The following is a 25,547-nucleotide window of genomic DNA, read 5'->3' as shown; positions in this document are numbered from 1 at the left end:
GTTGGCTGTGTTGGGTCTTCGTTTCTGTGCAAGGGCTTTCTCTAGTTGTGGCAAGCGGGGGCCACTCTTCATCACAGTGCGCGGGCCTCTCACTATCGCGGCCTCTCTTGTTGCAGAGCACAGGCTCCAGACGCGCAGGCTCAGTAGTTGGGGCTCACGGGCCTAGTTGCTCCACGGCATGTGGGATCTTCCCAGACCAGGGCTCAAACCCGTGTCCCCTGCATTGGCAGGCAGATTCTCAACCACTGTGCCACCAGGGAAGCCCCGGCTCCATCTTAAAGAAACAAACAACCCAATCAAAAAATGGGCAGAAGACCTAAATAGACATTTCTTCAAAGAAGACATACAGATGGCCAAGAAGCACATGAAAAGCTGCTCAGCATCACTAATGATTAGAGACATGCAAATCAAAACTACAATGAGGTATCACCTCACACCAGGTAGAATGGGCATCATCAGAAAATCTACAAACAACAAATGCTGGACAGGGTGCGGAGAAAGGAACTCTCTTGCACTGTTGGTGGGAATATAAACTGATACAGCCACTATGGAGAACAGTATGGAGGTTCCATAAATAACTAAGAATAGAATTACTATATGATCCCGCAATCCCACTCCTGGGCATATACCCAGAGAAAACCATAATTCAAAAAGACACATGCACCCCAATGTTCATTGCAGCACTATTTACAATAGCCAGGTCATGGAAGCAACCTAAATGCCCATCGACAGACAAATGGATAAAGAAGATGTGGTACATATATACAATGGAATATTACTCAGCCATAAAAAGGAACGAAATTGAGTCATTTGTTGAGATGTGGATGTATCTAGAGACTGTCATACAGAGTGAAGTTAAGTCAGAAAGAGAAAAACAAATATCGTATATTAGTGCATGTATGTGGAACCTAGAAAAATGTACAGATGAACCCGTTTGCAGAGCAGAAGTTGAGACACAGATGTAGAGAACAAACGTATGGACACCAAGGGGGGAAAACCGCGGTGAGGTGGGGATGGTGGTGTGCTGAATTGGGCAATTGGTATTGACATGTATACACTGATGTGTATAAAATGGATGGCTAATAAGAACCTGCAGTATAAACAAACAAACAAAAAACAACTAATACTAAACTTTCTTTGGGTTATTTGTATGGAAATATGTTAATATAAATGTTTCAGGCATTACATGAAATTTCTAAAAAACTTATATGTTCTGGTGTAATAAGTCATAATTCTAGTTATTACTTTAAGAGGTATATCTCAGAAATAACTAAATTTCCTTGTCAATTGCATTATTATGAACTTTCATCAAATCTTTAACTGTGGTCATTTTTAAGTCTTTTGTCATTTACAGACAGTTCTTGGTGTACTCTGATGCTTTCGCAAAAATGTTCCTATAAAAGGGTTTCATCTTCAAGGAATTCATGGAAAAGACTCTGACAAGTACAGGTTTCTGGTAACTGACTATACTGCTGAACTGAATGAAGAAGCATTTTCAGAACTCTAATGGAAAACTGATGAATTCATAAAAGTGGTAACAAAAGATCAAGATGAAAAAAAAATTAATTACATGGGATTGAGTGAACTGATGAGGATGATTATAATTTTTGTGACTTTCTGTTTGAATAAAAAAAAAAAAAATCCCACAAGGACTCAGAGGCAAAAAATATACAAATCAATTTTCACTGCAAAGTAAAGGAGCTGTTACAGTGGAGGATTACTGGACTGAATGTCAATATTCTGACATAGTATGAGTGTGTTTTGTGTTTGGTAATTGCAATCATTGTTGCTTTTGTTGTGGTCATCCATTTACAATGCTTGGTGTCAGTTTATTTATCTCTTGTAAAAATAAAATACAGTGTGTGTGTGTGAGTTGTGAAAAAAAAGAATAAAAGGGAAAGTAACAAGTAAAAAAAAAAAGCAGAACATGCATTTTTCTTAAGTGTGTGTGGAACATTCACCAAAATATACTATATTCTGGGACATAAAACAATCCGTACTTAACAAATTTAAATTAATGGAAGTCATACAATGCACTTTCTTGGACCATACTAGGATTAAAGTAGAAATGAACAACAGAAATTTTTATGGAAAATCTCTATATTTAAACAATAAATTTATAAATAACCCATGGGTCAAAGTGGAAGTCTATAGGAAATTTTAAAAATTAGAAATAAAGAAAAATACATCACACTAAAATTAGTGAGAGTAAGTTAAATCAGTGCTTCTAGGAAATTTAAAGTACTGAAGATATACATTAAAAAATCTAAAATCAATAATTTACATTTCCATCTTAGGATGTTAGAGTAATAACAAATGAAACCCAAATCAAGGTAAAGGAAGAAAAAAAAATAGAAGGGAAATAAAGTAAACTGTAAATAGAAAAGCAATACAAAATATCAAAAAAAATTAAAACCTGGTTCTTTGAAAAGAACAATAAAATCGATAAGTCTCTATCCAGGCTAACCAAGAATAAAAGAGAGAAGACACATTTTGCCAGCATCACAAATGAGAGGGGACATCACCCCTCATCCTGAAGACATAAAAAGATAATAAGGGGATACTGTAAACAACTTCATGCCATAAAAGACATAAGTGTCCGTCATGGACACTTAGGTTGCTTCCATGTCCTGGCTATTGTAAATAGTGCTGCAATGAACATTGTGGTACGTGTCTTTTTCTGAATTATGGTTTTCTATTTGACAAGAATTTTAACCACAAATTTCATTTCTCTAACTGATATAGGACTATTCTGGTTTTCTATTTCTTCTTCTGTCAGATTTTGTAATATTTTAATAAAAAATTGGTTTTTAAGTTGTCAAATTTATTGACTTTAATTTGATCATAATATTTTCTACTACCCTGTTAATGTCTGTAGACTCTGTAATGCTGTATATTATTTCATTCTTGGTTTAAGTAATTTGTCTCTATTTTTCTCTCTTGTTCTCTTTTTCTTTACTTTCTCTCTCTCCTCCTCTTCATTATTTTGAGATATTATCAGTTTTATTGATATTTTAAAGAATCAGCTTTTTATTTCATCAGCTTTTCTATTTTTTTCATTTTCTGTTTCACTGATTTTTTTCTTATCCTTATTCCTATGTTTTACTTACTTTATGCTTAATTTCCTTTTATTTTTCTAGCTAGATAAGTCAAAACCTTTGATAATTGATTTTAGACATTACTTCTTTTTAGACTATATTTATATATATCTAAGTTTCCCTTTAAGGACTTTTATTGCTTCCCAGTGTCATGCAGCAAGGAGAAGACAGAGTCAAACACCACAATTTAGGGTGAGTATACTAAAAGATTACTTCTAGATGTTAACAACTGTAGGGAAACCACAACTAATATGAAATACCCTGGGGCTAGTAAGAGTTAAATATATTAGTGTACAGTGGGTATCCAGAGTGGAAATGAGTAATTTAAAAAGGAAAAATATATTATAAAATAAATAAAACTTTAGAAGGACCTTGCATGGACTCATGAATATTGTCAGATAAGAAATAGGAACTAAGGACTACAATTTACTCAACCTGTTCTCTTAGGTTCTACTGCCACCCCTCTTCCTCTCTCACCCAAGAGATGAAAAGGGACAAAACAAAGCAAACCAAAAATAAACTAAAATAAGAAAGAAAAATGCACTCTGAATTCCCTTCAACTCTAAACAGTACCTAATACTAGATGATACCTGGTGACACAAATTACTGTACATGGCTTCTAAGTTTCAAGTGGGTGTACATAAACATTGAGAAATAATTTCCAAATTTCTATCCTAATGGTAATAATGTGATGTTTATAAGGAAAATATAAATGCTGATTATCTCTTACCATATTTATACAATTGGATAATAAAGATTTCAAATATATTAAAAACATCAGCAACTTCAGTTTTTGAGGAAACTATTTTAGGAGAGGTGAGAGACAGGAAAAAAATATCCATAGTATTCCATCAGTGTTATAACTTTATAGAGTTATTGAATCATTCTTGTGATAACCCTCAAGAGATTAAATTAAAGAAATAAGCCTCAAACCTGTCTTATAGGTCCCTTTAATATTATTGGCTTTATTCCTATAATTATAACCTCACACACATTGCCTGCTGTAAAATACCTGTGGGATTTTTTTCCTTCTTGTCTCTGTTGTGTTTTTAATTCAAGTTATTCCCAGCAATGCTTTCCTAAAAGATTCTTTTGGATAAACAATTCATGGGAGAGTCAGATGTATTCCATATGTATTTGCTGTTTCAAAGCACAGTCTCAGAAAAATAAAAGGAAACAGACTGAAGGATCACCTGACATTCAAAGAAATGTAAAATCTTGCACAAGTGAGCATTATGATTAGTTACATGTATATACATTAAATTCATATAAAAGAATTGGGATTTGGAACAATTTTACTTTTTTTTGATCTTAGTAATTGAAATTTTAAAGTTCCGATTCTTCTAGATTATTTTCATGGTGGTTATTTTCAAGAGAGGGAATTCAGAAAAATCCAGATGGTAATTTGAGGGCAAACTGAGGGTTTTAGGCCTTTATTCATATTTGTATTTGTGAGAAGACATTTCAGCATAATGAAAATAGTATGAGATTCCAAATCATACAGAAATTATTTAGATATAGAATTCTCCTTAGTATTTGTATAAACTTGAGTTCTATCATCCTTATTTGGAAAACAGGGGCAATAATACAATAATATATACCTTAACCAGATGGTGTTGAAGGTGAAATGGTCAGTAAATGAAAATTTTTTAGTATTGTGCCTAGAACATATAATTAGTTAGTATATGGTATCTCAACATTTTACTCTAAATGCAGCTAATAATGAATACCACAAATTTTAATTTCACACATTTTCTTTATTATAGATATGACAAACAGTTAAAGAAAAAGAAAAATCCTATCAAATTGCCCTTGATGGGTTTTTACACTTGTACTCTCATGACATTAGTCATAAATCTTCCTAATATGCTTATAGAAATGCTTTTCCCTTTCAAACAGTAATTGATATATCTTTGCAAACAATTCCCCACAGAGATTTTTCTTAAAGAATTTAAAGTTTGAAGGAGAATTTTTGGAAGAAACTCTTTAACTGAAAGGTATGTGAAAAGGTGGGCTCAATATTCTTCCTTCACTCCTAAAAACACTGTGCTAAACATATATTTGGGTGGTGGTGGTGGTGGTGGTGTGTGTGTGTGTGTGTGTGTGTGTGTGTGTGTGTGTGTGTGGATAGAGAGCAAGGCGGGGGGAGGGAGAGAACAGGGTGGGAGAAAGAAAGGAACAAGGCACAGGGAGTTTTTATGGACTAAAAGAAGATCAGGAGAAAAATAAGACCTGCTTTGAAGGATTTTTTTCTATGTGTCTGAATTTTCCAAAGTGATATTCAATCATTGTAAGTAATGCAGCACTGATCCAAATGTTAAGGGAAGATGAGGCTTGTACCAATGTTTAAAAAACATTCTAAACCAAGAGATGCACTTTCTATAGTTTTGATTCTCTAGTGTTTCTAGTTTTGTATTATAATTTTAATGAAAATTTGTCTTAAATTTGTTTATATCATGTGATCAGAGTCTTCTACATAAACATAGACTAGGTTTATCGATTTATATATAAGGAAGTACTTTGCTAATCTCTCCTTTAGTACACAGAACAAACTTATACCAATGCCCATGTTTCTTCCTTAAACTTATGTAAGTCTAATATGAGTTCAACTCCCTGTGGCAGAATACAAAACCCAAAGGTAAAACCATTAACTGATGAACATGTTGGTGTCTATTTTTTTATAGAACAGCTGATTTTTCTCCCAATATTTGTTGGAATACTGTTTTGTGTAGCTGACTTTAGAATCATAAGCTCTTTATATTGGATATTCTTTGTATGAATTTCATTTTTGCTCTTGGCATATGGCAAATAGATCCATCACTATGAATTTCACTTACCAGTTGAAGAAGGAGGCTCAGAGAGGATGAACTGCTCAGTGCTCACAACAAATATCAAACAGGACATATGAGCCTGGATGCTCATCTTCATGAACATTAGATGATGGATCTGTCCAATACATCGCATTGTTCCTCAATGGTACTGTTCAAAAACAACTCATTGAAATTACCAGTATTTGAGGCAAACAATGATTTTGCTGTGGAGGACATTTGGTTATGGGTAAAAGGTGATGCTTTAAATGTATTCACCCTGGGCTCCTTGGTTTACTACATCAAAAAGGTGGCACTGTTCTAAATGTGTTTAAATAAGTAGGTCATTCTTTAATCACATTGAGTTTGTCCAATGTCAACAGAAACCTACTAGCTCCCCAAAGTGTTTATAAAGTATCAATAGCAACCTCTAATTATTCTTTAGAATAATTAGGGCAAAAGCGAATTTTTTATATAACAATAATCTGTCTTCCTATATTCAGATGCCCAGCATTAAAGTTACACAGGTAGCTAAAGGCAAGGATGGATAATGACCTTATGACTTTTACAGAGATGGACAAGAGCTGGAATTTCATTTGTTCAGTGAATACTATTGCATAGTCCCCAAGAGTATGAAATCTGGTATCAGAGTCGGTTTCATCTTAGATTGATTGCAATTTAATATCTTAATGATTTGGTGTAATTAATTGAACCCTCCTATTTTTTGTTTTCCAGTATGCAAAATGAGTATCAGAATATTACCTACTGGTTGGGTTGTTATGAGTTAATTAACTGCAAAATGTTTACAAATGTTCCAGACACAAATATTCTTTTATTAAATATCATTTGAAATATGATGCCCTTAATAAAAAAAATAATAAAGTCTGTAGTAAATACTCTATGACCTACATTTTTATTCAATGCAAATAGTCCAAAACTTTTAAAAAAGCACTATTAAATATGTTTTATGTTCTGTATCATTTCAGATGAATTGAGTTTGTGTGTACTCTGAACTCAACTCAACTTCATGGAAAATCAGAGCAATGTCACGGAATTTGTTTTCATGGGACTATGGGGAAATAAGAAAATAGAGCCACTATTCTTCTTCTTGTTTCTCCTATGTTACCTGTCTGTATTAATGGGGAATATCATCATCTTACTCACAATCACCTGTAGCCATCTAATCCAACAACCGATGTACTACTTTCTCTGTCACCTTTCCCTCATGGACCTCTGTTACACCTCCACTGTGGTCCCCAGGCTAGTCAGGGACTTAGCTGCAGCAAGAAAAAACATTTCTTATAACAACTGTATGACCCAGCTCTTCACTGCCCACTTGCTGGTAGGTGTGGAAATGTTCATCTTGGTGTCCATGGCTTTTGACCGCTATGTTGCCATTGTCAAGCCTTTGCACTACATGGTCATCATGAACAGGCAGAGGTGTAACATGTTAATCATAATGGCCTGGGTTGTGGGGTTTTGGCATTCTATTGCTCTACTTCTCATGGTACTCAATTTACCTTTCTGTGGTCCTAATAAGTTAGATCACTACATATGTGATGTGAAGCCTCTTTTGAAACTGGTGTGCAAAGATATTCATGTTGTAAGTATCTTAGTGATTGCAAATTCAGGGATGGTGGTGCTTGCCATATTTCTTGCCCTAGTAGCTTCTTACATAGTCATATTATATAATCTTAGAGTACGCTCCTCTATAGGGCGACAAAAAGCTCTTTCAACCTGTAGTTCTCACATAATGGTTGTAGTTTTATTCTTTGTGCCCTGTATCTATACTTATGCCCTACCTGCAGGGACTGAGAACAAGGATAAGGAAATCTCTCTGTTTTACACTGTGATTGCCCCCATGCTGAATCCTCTCATCTATACCCTGCGAAACATGGAGATGAAAATCGCCATGCGGAAGGTATGGTATAAAGTGGTACATTCAGATTTAAAGTAAATAGGGTGATATTCATTGTGCTTTAGAATTTATGTCCCCAGGACATGTATACTTTGAGATGTTAAGGAAAGCATATACACTTTCTTTGGGGAGTTGGACTAAATGACCTCTGACCTTATATGAGCCAAAGAAGCAAGTTACTGTGATTCAGATTGCCATCTGCATTTTAAAGGATCCAACTAGTTCTAGGTGTGACCAATTGGATTTGAGAAATGCAAAAACTGTTCTTCTAAAGCACACCTTCCATCATATCATGGGCATATCCAAAAATTGCTGTGGAACTCTATTTTCCTTGGAATAAAATCCAACCTTCTCACATATGCATTAGAAAATTGTTCAAATATAACTAGCTAATCTGAGAAATCACCACATTGAAAGAAAGTATGGTATTATAATGATAAGCTACGTGGTTAAGGAGAGCTGGGTGACTACTCACTTTGTAAGTTTTTATGCCTTTGTCTTGGAAATTTGCTTTAATTACATTGTTTCCACTTTGAAAATATCTATGAAATGAGATAATATTATACTTCATAAAATGTAATATTAATTGGGCTAACGTTTAATTTTTGTAAGGTATATGGCTACCAGAAACTCATATTAGGTACTTTTCTTCTCTCTTTACCTTTCTTCCCTCGATTCCCTTTGATTGGATGCTTTCATCCAGCTACACTGGGCTCCTCTACTTTCTCTAAACTTACTCTAGAATCTGTTAACTCTATGATTTTTTTCTTCTATCTCCTCTGACTACGATGCCCCCACCCCTAGGCTTTAGGGTCCATGTCTTAAATATAATTCACATTTTAGAAGTTATCTTATTCAGGAATATTTTGCAGATCCATCAATAGACCAGAGGTATTTCTGATTCCTTCCCTACTCTTTTTATTGCTTTTCAGCTGTACATTTACTGTATATCAAACAACTCTATGCTCCATACTAGCGTTTCTTCTTGTGAATTGTATTTTACCTGTTTGGCTGAGACAAAGATTATATGCTATATCTTTATTTTTCTTTGTATGTCTCTTTCTTTCATAATAAATCTGGCACAAATTAAGATGTAATTAAACAGTTATGGAATTAAATTCAAAGACACTATATTCTCTTTTTTATTTGACTGTATACATCGTTCTCATATATCTAGAACTTCCCCTTATGTCCTTAACAAACATGCATTAATAATAAAATCAGTAATATCAGAAAGGCTAAAAAATTAACGTAAATCCCATGTAACTATCAGGCAGGGAATGCTGAAGAAACTGTCTTTTCCCCATTGTATATTTTTGCCTCCTTTGTCAAAGATTAATTGTCCAAGGATGTGTGGGTTTATTTCTGGGCTCTCTTTTCTGTTCCATTGATCTATATGTTTGTTTTTGTACCAATATCATTCCGTTTTGACTACTGTAATTTTGTATAGTCTGAAGACTGGGAGCGTGATACCTTCAGCTTTGTTTTTTTCTCAAGTTTGCTTTGGCAATTTGGGGTCTTTTTGATTCCACATGAATTTTAGGATTCCTTGTTCTAGAACTGTAAAAGATGTCATGGGTATTTTGATAGGGATTGCATTAAATCTCTAGATAGATTTGGGTAGTATGGCCTTTTTAACAATATTAATTCTTCCAATCCAAGAGCATGAGATGTCTTTCCATTTCTTTATATCATCTTCGGTTTCCTTCATCAATGTTTTTTAGTTTTCAGAGTACAGGTTTTCACCTCCTTGGTTAAGTTTATTCCTAGGTAGTTTATTCTTTTCATGTGATTTCAATGAGGATTTTTAAATATTTTCTCCCTATGATAGTTCATTATTAGTGTATGGAAAAAATAAAGAAAACTAGTAAAAGACAAATAAGATGTGGTCTAAAAACCACAAATAAAGCAACAAATAAACCAAGAGTAAAATGCATTTGGCTGCACATGAATGTTTATAGCGGCTTTATTAATAATTGCCAAACCTTGGAAGCAACTAAGATGCCCTTCAGTAGGTAAATAGATAAACTGTGACACATCTGGACAACGTAATACTCTTCAGTGTTAAAACAAAATGAGCTATCAAGCCATGAGAAGACATGGAGGACACTTAAATGCATATTATTACATAAAAGAGGCCAATCCAAAAATGCTACATACTGTATGATTCCAACTTTATGACATTGTGGAAAAGGCAAAACTAAGGAGACAGTAAAATGATCAGTTGTTGCCAAGGGTTACAGAGGAGGGAGGGAAGAAGAGGTTCAGTACAGAGGAAACTCTTCTGTATGTTACTAAAATTGTGGATACATGTCATTATACAGGTCAAAATCCATAGAATGCACAGCACCAAGAATGAACTCTAATCTAAAGTAGGATTTCTGTGTGATAATGATGTGCCAGTAGGTTCATCTGTTTGCAACAAGTGTACAAGTCTGGGAGGGAGGTGTCCACGTGTGGGGAAAGGGGGTATATAAAAACTCTCTGTACTTTCCACTCAATTTTGCTGTGATCCTAAAACTGTTCTAAAAGTAAATGAATAATTGAAAAAATACATTGTGCCGCAATAGATAAAGCAAATCATCTTATAAGTGGAATGAGGAAGAGACTCTGAGGAAGTATTTATAAAGAAACCGGAAGAAAAATGTTTGAAACACCTTTTTGCATGCTTAATAAGACTTGAAAAAAACCTCTTTAAAAAGACAGCAAATGAGCTGTTTGTATATTTTGGAGATTAACCCTTTGTCAGTTGCTTCGTTTGCAAATACTTTCTCCCATTCTGAGGGTTGGTTTTTGTCTTGTTTATGTTTTCCTTTGCTGTGCAAAAGCTTTTAAGTTTCATTAGGTCCCATTTGTTTATTTCTGTTTTTATTTCCATTTCACTAGGAGGTGGGTCAAAAAGGATCTTCCTGTGATTTATGTCATAGAGTGTTCTGCCTATGTTTTCCTCTAAGAATTTTATAGTGTCTGGCTTTACATTTAGATCTTTAATCCATTTTGAGTTTATTTTTGTGTATGGTATTGGGGAGTATTCTAATTTCATTCTTTTACATGTAGCTGTCCAGTTTTCCCATTACCACTTATTGAAGAGGATACCTTTGCTCCATTGTATATTCTGGCCTCCTTTGTCATAGCTTAGGTGACCATATGTGCATGGGTTTATCTCTGGGCTTTCTTTCCTGTTCCATTGATCTATATTTCTGTTTTTATGCCAGTACCATACTGTCTTGATTACTGTAGCTTTGTAGTACAGTCTGAAGTCAGGGAGTCTGATTCCTCCAGCTCCATTTTTGTCTCTCAAGATTGGTTTTGCTATTCGAGGTCTTTTGTGTTTCCATACAAATTATAAAAGTTTTTGTTCTAGTTCTGTGAGAAATGCCATTGGTAATTTGATAGTGATTGCATTGAATCTGTAAATTGCTTTGGGCAGTATAGTCATTTTCACAATGTTGATTCCTCCAATCCAAGAACATGGTATATTTCTCCATCTGTTTGTGTCAACTTTGATTCTTTCATCAGTATCTTATAGTTTTCGGTGTACAGGTCTTCATACATTAACACATATAGGTGGAATCTGAAAAAAAATGGTATAGCCGATCTTATTTACAAAGCAGAAATAGAGACAGATGTGGAGGAAAAAAAGTATGGATACCAAGGGGTGGTGGTGGGATGAATTGGGAGATTGGGTTTGACATATATATATATACTATTGATACTATGTATAAAATAGATAACTAATGAGAACCTGTTGTATAGCACAGGGAAATCTACTCAGTGCTCTGTGGTGACCTAAATGAGAAGGAAACCCAAAAAAGGGGGGATATATGTATATATATAGCTGATGCACTTTGCTGTACAGTATAAACTAACACAATATTGTAAAACAACTATACTCTAATAAAAATTAAAAAAAAAGAAGAAAATTAATAAACAAACAAACAAACACAGAAAATGTAAGAGAGAAGGGACTGGATAACCGGATTTTATGAAAAGGAAGATAAAGTACTGAAAGTGTTTTGACATATGTAAATGCAATGCAAGAATTACAACCAATCTGGAGGTAGTGTTCAAAGAAGGATAAAGAGCAGAGAAAACAATGAGTGAGATAAAATTAAGTAGAGCTGTTAATAGCAGGGAGGAATTGGACAAACTGCTCTCTCAGCAGCTACTTATAAAGAAACCACCAATTTTAGTTTATTTTTGAAAAACCATCACAAAATATTTGTCAGTAAAAGTTTACTGACTTTAAATATTTTACATGTACTCAGTCTAAATGTTGAAAAGGAATATGTTGAAAATGACCAATTTTATTATCAGAAAATTTTTATTTCATTGTTTATGAAACAGAAAAATAAATCCTTCTAAATTAAATGAGCCCATGCATAAAGAACACATGTGGTTTTCTTGAAAAAAATATTTTCTAAGAAGACTTCAAACGTAACATCTCTCTTTATTTAAGTGTATGTGCTGTTCTCACATGTCCAAAACCTCCCTTTATGTCATTAACAGTGATGCATTAATAACAAAACATGGGATGTCTGGAAGCCCCCAAATTTAAAATGTATCCCCATGTTCCTATGACAGAGATAATTATATAGAGTAGACTCTCAGCCCCTATAATGTGTTTTGTTTTGTTTTTTTGTAAAGACTCTATTGTTTAGAGCAGTCTTAGATTCACAGACAAATGCGAGGAAGTACAGAGACTTCCCATATATTCCTATCCTCATACATGCACAGCCTCTCCCATTATCAAGATCTCCCACCAGAGTGGTACATTTCTTAAAACTGATGCACTTACACTGACACATCATAATCACCCAAAGTCCATAGATTACATTACTGTTCACTCTTGTTGCCGTTGATTCTGTGGGTACGGGCAAATGTGTGATGACGTGTATGGGACTGCACAAAGTAATTTCACTACCCTAAAAATCCCCTGTGCTCCTCCTATTTATCCCTCTTCCCCATATAATGTCTTTTATTTATTTATTTTCTTCATTAAAGAGAGTGGGAATTTTGAGGAGGTCTCACAAGGATGCTATGAAACAACTATGAAGCCGATTTGATTTTTTCCCCAAGGGACAACCAAAGTTTATTAGCAGAAAATATAATAGTGTAATATATTAAGTCCACACCTACACTCTGTTGAGCTAAGATTATGCATTTGCTTGTCATTTCATTTTTATTTTATATTTATATATTTTGTATTTTTACAAAATATATATATATTTTGTATGTATATTTATTTTCTAGCCTGTAGCATAATATCTGGTATTTCAAAAATATCTGTCAAATAAACATATAAAGAACTTTATCAATTATTTGGTCAATATATGACTGTCTGGATAGACTAAGAAATATTCATGGTTGTAAATGTGTAATTTAAGAAATTTTGTCTATCACTATATGATTTTATTGGAAATTTAAAAGCCTATATACCTATTTTTTTTGAAGTATATTGCTATATAATGTTGTGTTAGTTTTAGGTGTGCAGCAAAATGATTCAGTTTACATACCTATATTTTATTAATGAATACCATTCCTGCTAATGAGCACTCATATTACACAGTCACATCATTTAATTCCCAGGACTGTCAAAATCATCAGGCTCGAAGAAGCTTAGAATCTTGGATATGGCCTAAAGGAAAGATTAAAGGCAATCCTGTAAATAAATTCATATAATCCATAAAATGAAAAGTATTAGAAAGGGATTCTAGAAAAAAGGGATAAAGAAAAGAAAATTAACTCTCAGCAGAACAATTTCAGATGACCTGTGACAAACTCAAGAATTGAGGTTGTAAATGAGGCACTTGCATTCTTGTCTAAGGAGTATCCTGGGGTGTGCGTGTGTGTGTGTGTGTGTGTGTGTTAGGTAGAGATATGACCAGCTAGCCCTTCTGTGTATTGACACAAGTGAGCTTGAGGGAAGCATGACCATGATCAATATCAGCCTAAAATATGCTGAAATGAACAACCAGTAAAACACTGGGTTGTGATATCCTTCATTCTGAAGTGCTAGAATCTCTCATTTTCCCAAGGTTATTCAACTTTCAAAGCCTGGAGGTAATTACTAAACTGATCAAAACCTGTTTTTTTTCACTCACAGAAGGCACTCAATTCTTTTTCTGCTGTTTGAGCTAGTCATTTAACTTCTAAAGGCTCATGTTCTTATCAATGCAATATAGGTAATCCTACTTATGTCATTATTGTGAGATGAAATTATGTAATAAAGTTGAAGCATGAAATAATCTCTCAATAAATTGTTGTTATTACAATTACTTTCTAACAGATAAGGTATTATAAAAACAGATTTCCTGAAGTCTTACATGTTTGAAGGAAAACTTTAATATGTGGATTTGAGTATGAGAGAAGGAATTGGTTACCTGAACTTCAGGGTGCACGTTTGGGACTGAGCATGTATGACCTGCGGAAGTGAAGTGGTGTAGGAGAAAAACAAAATGGTAAACAGAATAAAAGTTATGCTGTACATTTAGTGCTGATTACCCCTGATATTTTGTTATATTCTCAGTAATAAATAATTTCTGCTTTGAAATGTGTATAACAGAACAGAATATCTATTCTTTTATCTTTTCTCCTTCCTCTATTCCTCAACCATCAATTCCATGAAGGTTATTCCCTGCCAAAAATTCACCAGGTTTCCATCCTGTTGTTGCAGGTCACTGATATGATCACATAGATAGATGTAAACTACCATGAGGATTGCTCTAGATAAGGATCTGTATTTGGACTATAGCTGCCTGGCTTTGGTTCTCTTTATCTTTCCTCATCTCAGACTTTCCCAAAAGTTAACTTAGATTATTCCATGCAACATTATTTTCCTGCTTTCCTTCAGAATGCAATTTGAGCTCAGGGCAGGCAGTTTCCTGAACTCTCTGACTAGAGCATGGTGAGGCCTCCAGAGAAACAGTGCCTGACCCAGGCTAACACAAGGATGAGGAGAAAGTCATAGTCAGACAATGCCCACAGCTCGAGGGACATGACCTTGGACAGAAGCTCAGAGGCTTTTGGTGAAGCTCTGGTTAGAAATGCCTCTGGGAATATAATTTCTTAGACTATTCAAAAGCCTATTAATCCTTGCATTGTCATATAAGTCATATTCTGCTCTTCTGAACCAAATTTGTTTTAGGCATGGGAATAAACTAAATGACTCCCAGGACTGAAAATGTATGTTTGCTTTTGTGAGAATTTAAAAACATTTATTTTTATTTATTTATGTATGTATATATGTATGTATGTATATATGTGTGTGTTTGTTTTAGTCTGAAGATTCATTGGTTCCATCACTTACTTACGTTCCACTCCCCTTGCAAATATATACGACTTTCTAAGACATGTTGATTTCCAAAATAATTTTAGAGAACTGACATAAATGTGTTTGAATAATTGGTTTGTAAATCACTCCATTTTATTTCAGGTTTAAATACTGGGGAAGAATCAGCAAAGTGAGTATCTCAGGAGGGATTGCTTCCTGAGGTATTTCAAATTATTTCTTGTCTTATTCACTATATTTCTGAATTATGTAGTAGTATATCAAATCTATAAATGTGAACAATGCTGCTTTAAGAGGTTAGCAATAAGCTCAATGTTCATAAACGGCATGGAAGGGGAGAAAGTTAATTCCATTTACTGAGTTTCTTATTAAAAGAGTTTGGTATATAGGACAAGAAGATATTTAATAAAACTGATGAGAAAAATGTTTGGATAGTATCTGCGTTCGAAATGGGTGATTGATTTCTCATGGAACATTAGCATGATTGCTCAGATTTTAAATTCTACACCTCCACCTTATATAACTACAGTTACAGTGAAATAAGACAAAAATAAAGGCATATTGCACTTAATATCAAACTATTGGAAATATTTAGGTAATAGTTTTCTTTGTATATTTGGATTGTTACTGCTATAAAAACACAATTTGAGTCAAAACAGTTTATTATTCAGTTTATTATACTTCATGTTTCTACCTCTTTCTTTGTTGCCACTATTCTAATCACTTATAGAGTGGGTGCATAATATTTCTTCCTTTCTTCATCTATGATTTCAATTATTTGACAAATTGAGATAATTGAGAATATATGATCAAGAATATATATGTTCTGTGTTTCAATGACAGTAATTCTCTCATCTGACTGTAATCACCTGTTTCTTTTTCTCCTGCACTGGTCATAAAAGTATTTTCCCTCAGAATTTGGGATGGTATTTTAAGACCTATAGTGGACTAAATATCTTTATTGATCTAGAGAAAGAGCCAGAATCCTACCTTAAGAAATGCACATTTTGCTAAAGCTGATGGAAAATTATTTCACAGTGATTTATAATAGAGAATGCTGGACCACATATTTATACTAACTGCAAGATATATCCCCCAAATTAGTCATAAAGACAGATAGGGTGACTTGGTAACCTGTCACCTTGCATATTTTTTTTCTATTGAGATTAGGACTCAAAATACTTTCTCTCACTGCTATCCTCCATGACACCTCATCTTGCTCGGCTCTCAAGCATAGGAAGCAGCCCCACACTGAGTGGAAATCAGAACATCTGTCCTTCAGTATCCACAGTGTATTACTTTCTCATGCTAAGAAATTACTTAGATTATCTTTATTTGAGTCTCTTTTATTGAAAATTGGTGGTTTAGATATATCAAGTGATACCCAGTTTAAGTTGTTTACTAACCTATTGATCTAACGGTTATCTTTAAATCAATTTGTTTTAGGTAAATTAATCTATCAGTGGCATAAACAGTATGCCCTCTCCTAAACAAGGAACCATTGTTAGCTATAATAAGATAAGGAGGAAATTAAACAAAAAATATTAATCTCTATTTAGGTACTGTTAACTGTTGAACACAATGAGCCTGATAGTTTGCTTTGTTAAAAAAAAAGAGGTAAGGAAATGTTCTAGCAATACTGAATTCATAGTAAGAACAAATTGAGGTGTTTTTCTTGGTGTAATTAGAGTTGAATAATAATTTAAAATAGAATTGGTTTCTCATAGTATTGAGCATTTTAAAATGCTGCACTAATTACCTATTTACCATCTAAAATGATCTTAAAGAAACAAGTGTGGAATTTGTGAGTCACTGTAAATGATAGCTTCCAAGTAACTTCACTCCAAAAGCATTCTGTATTTCATAAAGTCACCTGAGTGCCCAGATATGGTGCCTACATCTAACCAGACTGCAGTTGAAAGTGTACTGTAGGGTTTACATCCCCACTGAGTATCAGTTAACCTCTCAACATTTTATAAGATAGCTCCCGGAGAGCACTCTGTATTTCACATGCTATTTTCCTCTGTGTAAATAATGTCTCAAGATTGTACAAAAGAGGAAAATGTTAAATCTTCCATCCATTCATTAATGGAACAGTCACTGACTACTGACAATAAATCTATCTTAGAGCTACATTCTATATCAACTTCTTTTGTTAATTTTTATTGCCTAGCTTGTATATAAAACACATAAAATAAAAGAAAGGAATGAATTTGTTGATTGTTTTTCACAACTTCCTTCAGTCGATAGTCTATATTTTGCTGAATCATTTTCAATCCTTCTTTGCTTTTAAGGTCTGTAAGACTATGTTAGTTTTAAATGCCCAATTTGTATTATTTGTTCACGTCACAAGGAAGATAATTCTTTAAACAAATTAAATAATTCAAGCTGATGTATTTTCAATACAATTTGCATTCGTGGGGATACACTCCCAAATAAAATAGAAAATTTGTCCAGATCATTCTGGAAGAAGTTCATTTGACCCTATCAATAAGGAACATGCTTTAAAAATGTGCCAATCATGTCAAGTAAACTTTTGTTGTTATCTAAATTATATAATTAACGATGGTAAAATATTTTCTCTATAATCTAATATTTAAATATTCTATAATCATTGATGGTAATATAGAAAATTACTTCACTTTTCCCATGATAGAATTATTACACAATAGATTTGTAAATTAAGAGGAAACCAACTTAAATCTATCTATAAGGAATAATTAATATTGTTATTCATTGGATGTCATTGTTTGGTAAATTTAATATTATTATTATGCTGCTATTTTAAAATATAGATTCATGATTTTTCTTGTCAGATATTTAAACCATCCGTTTATAATATATGTCAATCTGAACTATATGGAGAGCCAGAGCAACGTCTCAGAATTCATTCTTTTGGGACTTTCTTATGACCGGAACATAAAAGCATTTTGCTTTGTGCTCTTTTTATTCTGTTATATTGCCTCGTTGGTAGGAAGCCTTCTGATCCTAATCTCCATTCGATGCTGTTCTCATTTTCACCAACCAACGTACTATTTCCTCAGCCACTTATCCTCCATGGACATCTGCTGTACTTCCAGCATTACACCCAAGTAATTGGTGACCTGCTAGTGGAAAGAAAAACCATTTCCTACGGTAATTGCATGTTACAGGTCTTTTCCAAGCACTTGTTTGGAATGACTGAAGTCTTAATTCTTACAGTCATGGTCTTTGATCGTTATGTTGCCATCTGAAAGCCTCTCCACTACATGATTATCATGAACAGGACAAGGTACAATCTCCTAGTCTTAGCTGCTTGGGCTGGTGGGGCAGTTCACTCCTTTCCTCAGTTTTCTGTGACAATCCAGTTACCCTTCTGTGGTGCTAATAAAATTGATCACTATTTCTGTGATATTTTTCCTTTGCTAAAAGTTGCCTGTACTGATACCTACATCACTGGTGTCATTATGCTTGTCAATTCAGGAATGGTGACCTTAATGACGTTCGTGATTTTATTTTTTTCTTATGTAATTATATTATTCACTTTAAGAAATCACTCAGCTGAAGGAAAACGCAAAGCTCTCTCTACTTGTGGGTCTCATGTCACTGTGATATAGTTTTATTTTTTGGACTTTCAATATTTACCTATCTTAGACTGCCCACCACTTTCCCTGAGGATAAAATATTTGCACTATCTTACACCATCATCACTCCTGTGTTCAATCCCTTAATCTATACACTGAGGAATTCAGAAATGAAAAATGCCATGAGAAAAGTTCAGTTTCAAAAATTATAGCTAAACTTTATTAAAAAAAGTTTGGGTGCAGCTAAATATGGAAGCAAAGAGCTAGAATCTCACAGATTAATTTCTCCATTGTTATCATTTTATGAATGACAGAAATAAGGACTTAGTAAATATGAATGAAATACTTACTTAACCATACAGAAAATAAACTTAACATTTAATTAACTTTGTGGGGTTTTGAGATGGTGCAAGAAGGGTTACATGCATAAAAGCATCTGGGATATAACAATTAAAGCAATGCTAAATAAGCAATGAATTTTGATGCAAAAGTGAAAATATTAATAATAATTTATTTAAAAATCAGGTGTAGTGGCAAGACTACATGATGTTTCACATGATGAAACATTCTGTATGACAAAGGAGTAAATCTACCATTTTAATACTGAGTTTTAATTTATGATAAGATTTTCACCTAAATGACCTCAAGTGGTATTTAGAAACAAATTACACAATAAGAAATTTGTATAATAGAATTTGATTTAAAGGGATTCCTTGGTGTTAACTCCCTTGACTTTCCATTGGGGGGTAAAAATAAAAAGAGTGAAATCAGTTACTCAGAATGTTGAAAACACATTCACTGCTCTTCTGCCCAGTGTTCAGAATCTATTTAAATCAGTAAAGGAACTTAATCATAGAATGCAAGAAATTAGTAGGAAAATCACTAGTTATTGGATTCAGAACCTTTCCTGTTACGTGAGAAAAACATAAGCAAAAAATAAACAAGGATCAAACAAACTATAATTAAAAATCACTGTGACACATATCTTAGAAAAGGGTGACAATAGCAAATTATCTTCATGACTATCATGAAGAGGAAACATCTGAGAAATATTTCCTAGAGAAACCTGAAAAATTTTTTTGCCCAGTTTTTATTTTATTTTATTTATTTTTTAAATTTTATTTATTTTTTTATACAGCAGGTTCTTATTAGTCATCCATTTAATACACATCAGTGTATACATGTCAATCCCAATCGCCCAATCCATCACACCACCATCCCCACCCCACCGTGGCTTTCCCCGCTTGGTGTCCATACATTTGTTCTCTACATCTGTGTCTCAATTTCTGCCCTGCAAACCAGTTCATCTGTACCAGAAACCTGAAAAATTTTTGATGAAATGTGTTTAGTTGCATCTCTAGTAAGATGCAAAAAAAAAAAAAAAAAAAAAAAAAGATCTCCTAGAAAGCACCATACCATAAGAGAAGAGAGATTAACAGGATCATATGACTAGGATAATTGAAATATCCAAACAGTTTTAACTATGTAAATGTAACATAAGAATTACAACCATTATAAAAGTAATCTACACAGAAGAATAAAAAAGCAGAAAAATATTAAGGGACATATAATTAAATAGAATCTTCACAGCAGAGAAAAATTGGAAAAATTACTATTTTGGCAAGTTAATAATAAAACAAAAATATTGCCATTTTAAAATTCTCTTCTGAAAAAAAAACCACAGGACATTTGGCAAAGTCTAAATGTTTGATGGGAATGTTTTCAAAATGTCAAATTTTATTTCCAAATTGTACTTTATCATTTAGGGAAGAATAATAAAACCTTCCCATTTAAATGGGCTCATGAATTGAACAACACACGTTTCTTTCCTCAAAAAAAAAAAATAATTGAAAGTTATTTTAACAAGACAAGAGATGAGCCAATGTAAAGAAATCAAAATGGGGCCATTGGTGCTAAAAGGGATTGATGCTTTATGTTTCCATCATCAAAGAAAAAAATCATATGTTTCAGAGTACAAAACTAGGAGTTCCATCTTTACTCTTCATCTAATGTTTTATTTTTATCAAATTTACTTCGTTTCACTTCCTGTGGTCCTAATCATATAGTTCACTCCATATGTGATGTGAAGACTGTTTTGAACCAATATGCAAAGTTATTTATGTTGTTAATATCTTAGTGATTGCCAGTTCTAGAGATTGTGACGGTTGTCATTATTTTTGCCCTAGAAGTGCCTTATACTCATATTATATGATCTCAGAACATAGTCTTCCGTAGGGGGACACAAAGCTCTCTCAAACTGTAGTTCTCATAATGGTTGTAGTTTTGTTCCTTTTGCTTGTATCTATATTTATATTCTACCTACAGGGAGTGAGAACAAGAATATGGAAGTCTCTCTGTTTTACATTATGATTGCCCTGATGTTGAATTGTCTCCTCTATACCCTGAGAAACATAGAGGTGAAAATCTCCATTAGAAAAGTATGGTCTAGGGGCTTCCCTGGTGGCGCAGTGGTTAAGAATCCGCTTGCCAATGCAGGGGACATGGGTTCAAGCCTTGGGCCAGGAAGATACCACATGCCGCGGAGCAACTAAGCTCATGTGCCACAACTACTGAGCCTGCGCTCTAGAGCCCATGAGCCACAACTACTGAAGCCCGGGAGCCCAGAGCCTGTGTTCCGCAATAAGAGAAGGCACTGCAATGAGAAGCCTGTGCACCGCAACCAAGAGTAGCCCTTGCTCGCCTCAACTAGAGAAAACCTGCGCGCATCAATGAAAACCCAACGCAGCCAAAAATAAATAAAATAAATTTAAAAAAGAAAAGTATGGTCTAAAGTGGGACATTCAACCAGAAATTAACATAGTGTTGTAGGTCAATTATACTTCAACAAACAAACAAACTCATAGAAAAAGAGATCAAATTTCTGGTTAACAGAAGTAGGAGGAGGAACTGGATGAAGGTAGTCAAAGGTACAAATTTCCAGTTATAAGATAAATAAGCATTTGGGATGTAATGTATAACATGATTAATATAATTAACATTGAGGTATGTTACATATGAAAGTTGTTAAGAGAGAAAATCCTGAGTTTATAATCACAAAGAAATTTTTTATTTTATTTTGTATGTATAGGAAATGATAGATGATCACTAAACTTATCATGGTAATCATTTCATGCTATAAGCCAGATTATTATGCTGTACACCTTAAACTTATGCAGTGCTGTATATTAATTATATATCAATAAAACTAGAAAAACAAAAATGCAAAAAAAACTTAAATGACACATTCAAAATTAAAGTAAATAAAGTGATATTCATTACACTTTTGATCCTGTGTCCCCAGGGCATTTATCGTTTGCGATGTTATGTAAAGCATATAAGCTTTCTGTGGGGAGTTGGACTAAATAACCTGTAACATTGTATCAGCCAAAGAAGCAAGTTGATATGATTCAGATTGCTATCTGCACTTTAAAGAGGCCAACCACTGGGTTGGCTGAAAGTTCATTTGGGGAAATGGTTCCAGGTGTGACCACTTGGATTTAATGGTAAGAAGTGACCTTCTAAAGCACATTGTTGATCATATCCCCCTCCATAAATTTTAATGGAATGCTATTTACCTTGGAATAAAATCCAATCTTCTACTTGTTTATCAGAAATTTCCCAACATTGGTCCAGGTCTAACTTAGTAATGTCAGAAGTCACTGCATTGGAAGAAAGTACGGTGTTACAAGGATAGGTTTTGGGGTCGGGGAGACCTGGGTGACTGCTCACTCTGTAAGTTTTTACCTCCAAGTCTTGGCAACTTGCTTTAATTACATTTCTCTGTTTTTAAAATGTCTATGAAATGGGGTAATATTGTATTTTATAAAGACACGATACTACCTAAGCTAACACATGTGAATTTTTAACATGGCATAGGGCTACCAGAAACTCATGTTAGATACTTTTCCTCTTTCCCTACCTGTTTCCCTTTGCTTGGATGCTTCCATTCAAGCTGGGTCCCTCGGCAGTCTCTAAGTGTACTCGAAAATTTCTCACCTAAGTGAGTTTTTTCTTCTCTCTCTGTTTAGGATCCCCCAACCCCATGCTTTAGGGTTCACATTTACATGTAATCCACACTTCAGACATTTTCTTGTTCAGGAAGATTCTGTAGATCCATCAACAAGGTAAAAGTATGTCTAATTCCATTCCCGTTGTTTTACTGCCATTTAGCTGTGTGTTTAATCTATTTCAAATAACCTGATGACTTATATTAGCGCTTCTTATGAACTGGGTTTTTCTAGAATGACTTAAACAAAATATTATGTGCCATATCTTCATTTTCTTTTATCTCTCTTTCTTCTAGCAATAAACCTGGCACAAATTAAGATGTAAATAAGCAGTTACTGAGTTAAATACAAAGATTCTATATTTTCTCTTTATTCAACTGCATACGTTGTTCTCACATATCCAGAATTTGCCATTATGTCATTAATCATGCATTAACAACTTTTAAAAAGTAATGTAGCTGGGACAAAGTGAGAGAGTGGCATGGACATATATACACTATCAAATGTAAAATTGATAGCCAGTGGGAAGCAGCTGCAGAGCACAGGGAGATCAGCTCAGTGCTTTGTGACCACCTAGAGAGGTGGGATAGGGAGGGTGGGAGGGAGGGAGATGCAAGAGCAAGAGATATGGGAAAATATGTATATGTATAGCTGATTTTCACTTTGTTATAAAGCAGAAACTAACACACCATTGTAAAGCAATTATACTCCAATAAAGATGTTAAAAAAAAAAAGTAATGTCAGAAAGGCTAAAAATATAACATATATCCCCATTTTTCAGTCATGGACTAAGTGAAATCCAGCAGACTCTCACCCACAATAATATCCTTTTATTTATTTAATGCATTAAGGAGGCATACTATTTTAATTATTATTTACCCTCATGTCCATTGAATCACATAACCCAATCTCAGTTCCTTGCTTTAGTTTCTATTTGACTAGAATTTCTCTCTGCCCAAGCACTCATCTTTTCTCAGTAGAATGTCCGCTTTGCTTCCACACAGTTTTCTTGACTGAGTTACTCCTGCCCCACAACCAAGACAAAACTCCAGGAAAAAAACATACAGACTATATGTAGTGTTTGTCTTTAATGTCAGGCACACTTCTTTTAATGTTTCAACTCTTAGAACTATAAAAAATTAATAAAGGGAAACCTCAGTTAAATGGAGTTGGGAGATCAGAAAGGGGGAGCTTTCCCACCTGTGACAATAGAGACCAACAGGAAGAAGAAAGACTCTTCTTTCCTGGCCGGGACTCAGCTAATGAAAAGCCATGAGCTCTTTATTTACTATATAACCTTCTTAACTTCCATTTCCTCTCTATCAAAGTGTTCTACTTCCCATTTTTTGGGGGGAACTTGCACATAGCTCACCATGGTTGCAGACCCCATATGGCAGTTCTCTGCTGATCCCAAATAAATCCATCTTTGTTGGAGAAATATCTCACAGAAGTATCTCACATTCAAATATTTTTTAAATGGAAAGTCACTAGTACATTTATGAACTGGATTTAACTTACCAGCTGCTTAACTTATCAGACAGATTCTTGTAAGCTGAGATTTCACACCTAAGATAAAGTCAGAATTTTAAAAATTAGCACTGCCATACAATAATCCATTTCAAGTTGCATAAAGTCATATGAGAGAACTCTTGTGAATTCCATCAATAGAGATACATTTGGTAAACTGAACTAAATTTGAGATTTTTTTTAGCATGTTATTTTTCCATTTCTAAAAAATAAATGTCTCTCTAACATTTACCTTTGCCTCTGTAGAAAATTTATATATTTATTATATATTTATATATTATTTTTGATGTTGAATTGGCATTTAAGGTGAATGCTGAGAAAATGTGTTACATAGAATAGGTCTCAATATCTCTGAGGGTTTAGAAATTTCCCATCAGTATACTTTGCCATAGATATAAACCATAGCTTCAATTTCTCCCTAATAAGTAGTTATGCCAAAGTTCATAGTTATATTTTCCTATTGCATCAGGATCCAAAGCACTGAGGTTAGACATGGGACACGGGGAATATGAGGCAATGTTGTATATAATGCTCATTTTTCAGGACAGGGAAGAATTAGGTAGCTGCGGGAGGCTGAGGTGAGCTGTAATGGGAAATACATGAGAATACTATGGCCAGAATTAAAAGTACAGAAAGTAGACCCAGGATTTATGATTTATTTTTTCTGAGGAAAAAAAAAAAAAAAAAGCTTGTTAGGGCATTGGAATTTCTAGTTCATTCCTAGAAAACTCTCCTATTCTTTAAAACAGTTCTTTTGGGAACCCCACATGCCCCCATGGGTTCTCTTGCCAGGTTCTCAGATAGCTTCCTGATTTATCTCTGTATGGCAAACCCCTTTCTAAAAATATATGCTTTTTCTGACTGAATTTCGTATATGTATATTGTAGAAAATCTAAAAAAGTATAGAGAACTATAGCAAAAACCAAAATGGTCTCATAAATTCATCCATATAAAAATATTTACTGTCACCTATCTCTAAAAAGTCTGAGTTGGATCCAACTCAGGATAGAGAAGGCATATAACTGTAGTGACAGACAAACGAGAAAGTCTTTGCCCTCAATGAGGCTGGAGACCAAAGAAGAAGACAGACAATGAAACATCAAGAAAACAAACAAATGTGTAATTACAATAGTATATTTTAAAGGAAAGAATAGGAAGCTGTTAGTCTTTTCTTTTTAATTTACAGAAGCTTTACTCAATTGTAAATCTTTGACATTTTTATGTTATACAGATATTTATCACTTGGTTGTCTCCTGAATTTTACTTCACATAATTCCGGAAGACAATTGTATTTTCTCATCCTTTTTGTACCTGAAAATGTAGTCTCTATATTTGT

At 33.9% G+C, this 25,547-nt stretch overlaps 1 protein-coding gene and 1 pseudogene across 6 annotated transcripts; both read left to right on the top strand.

Moving 5' to 3' along the window:
• Positions 1-553: 553 nt before the first annotated feature.
• LOC309605414 (olfactory receptor 4P4-like) lies at positions 554-9,069 on the top strand. 5 transcript variants are annotated; one of them, XM_082341267.1, is made up of 3 exons: positions 554-4,324; positions 5,032-5,095; positions 5,939-9,069. In XM_082341267.1, the coding sequence occupies exon 3, from the start codon at positions 6,933-6,935 to the stop codon at positions 7,860-7,862; it is 930 nt and encodes a 309-aa protein (XP_082197393.1). In that variant the 5' UTR covers positions 554-4,324; positions 5,032-5,095; positions 5,939-6,932; the 3' UTR covers positions 7,863-9,069. The 5 variants fall into 5 exon arrangements, with proteins under 5 accessions (XP_082197393.1, XP_082197389.1, XP_082197390.1 ...); XM_082341263.1 differs by having other exon boundaries at positions 5,032-9,069; XM_082341264.1 differs by having other exon boundaries at positions 554-5,095.
• A 94-nt stretch (positions 9,070-9,163) lies between these two features.
• Positions 9,164-25,319, top strand: LOC309605393 (olfactory receptor 4P4-like; annotated as a pseudogene). Its single transcript has one exon. The product of its transcript is annotated as an olfactory receptor 4P4-like (transcript).
• Positions 25,320-25,547: the final 228 nt, after the last annotated feature.

This window comes from Balaenoptera borealis (genome assembly GCF_965194805.1).
Source record: "Balaenoptera borealis genome assembly, chromosome: 11".
Lineage (NCBI taxonomy): Eukaryota > Metazoa > Chordata > Mammalia > Artiodactyla > Balaenopteridae > Balaenoptera > Balaenoptera borealis.
This window is presented reverse-complemented; position numbering and strand designations above follow the sequence as displayed.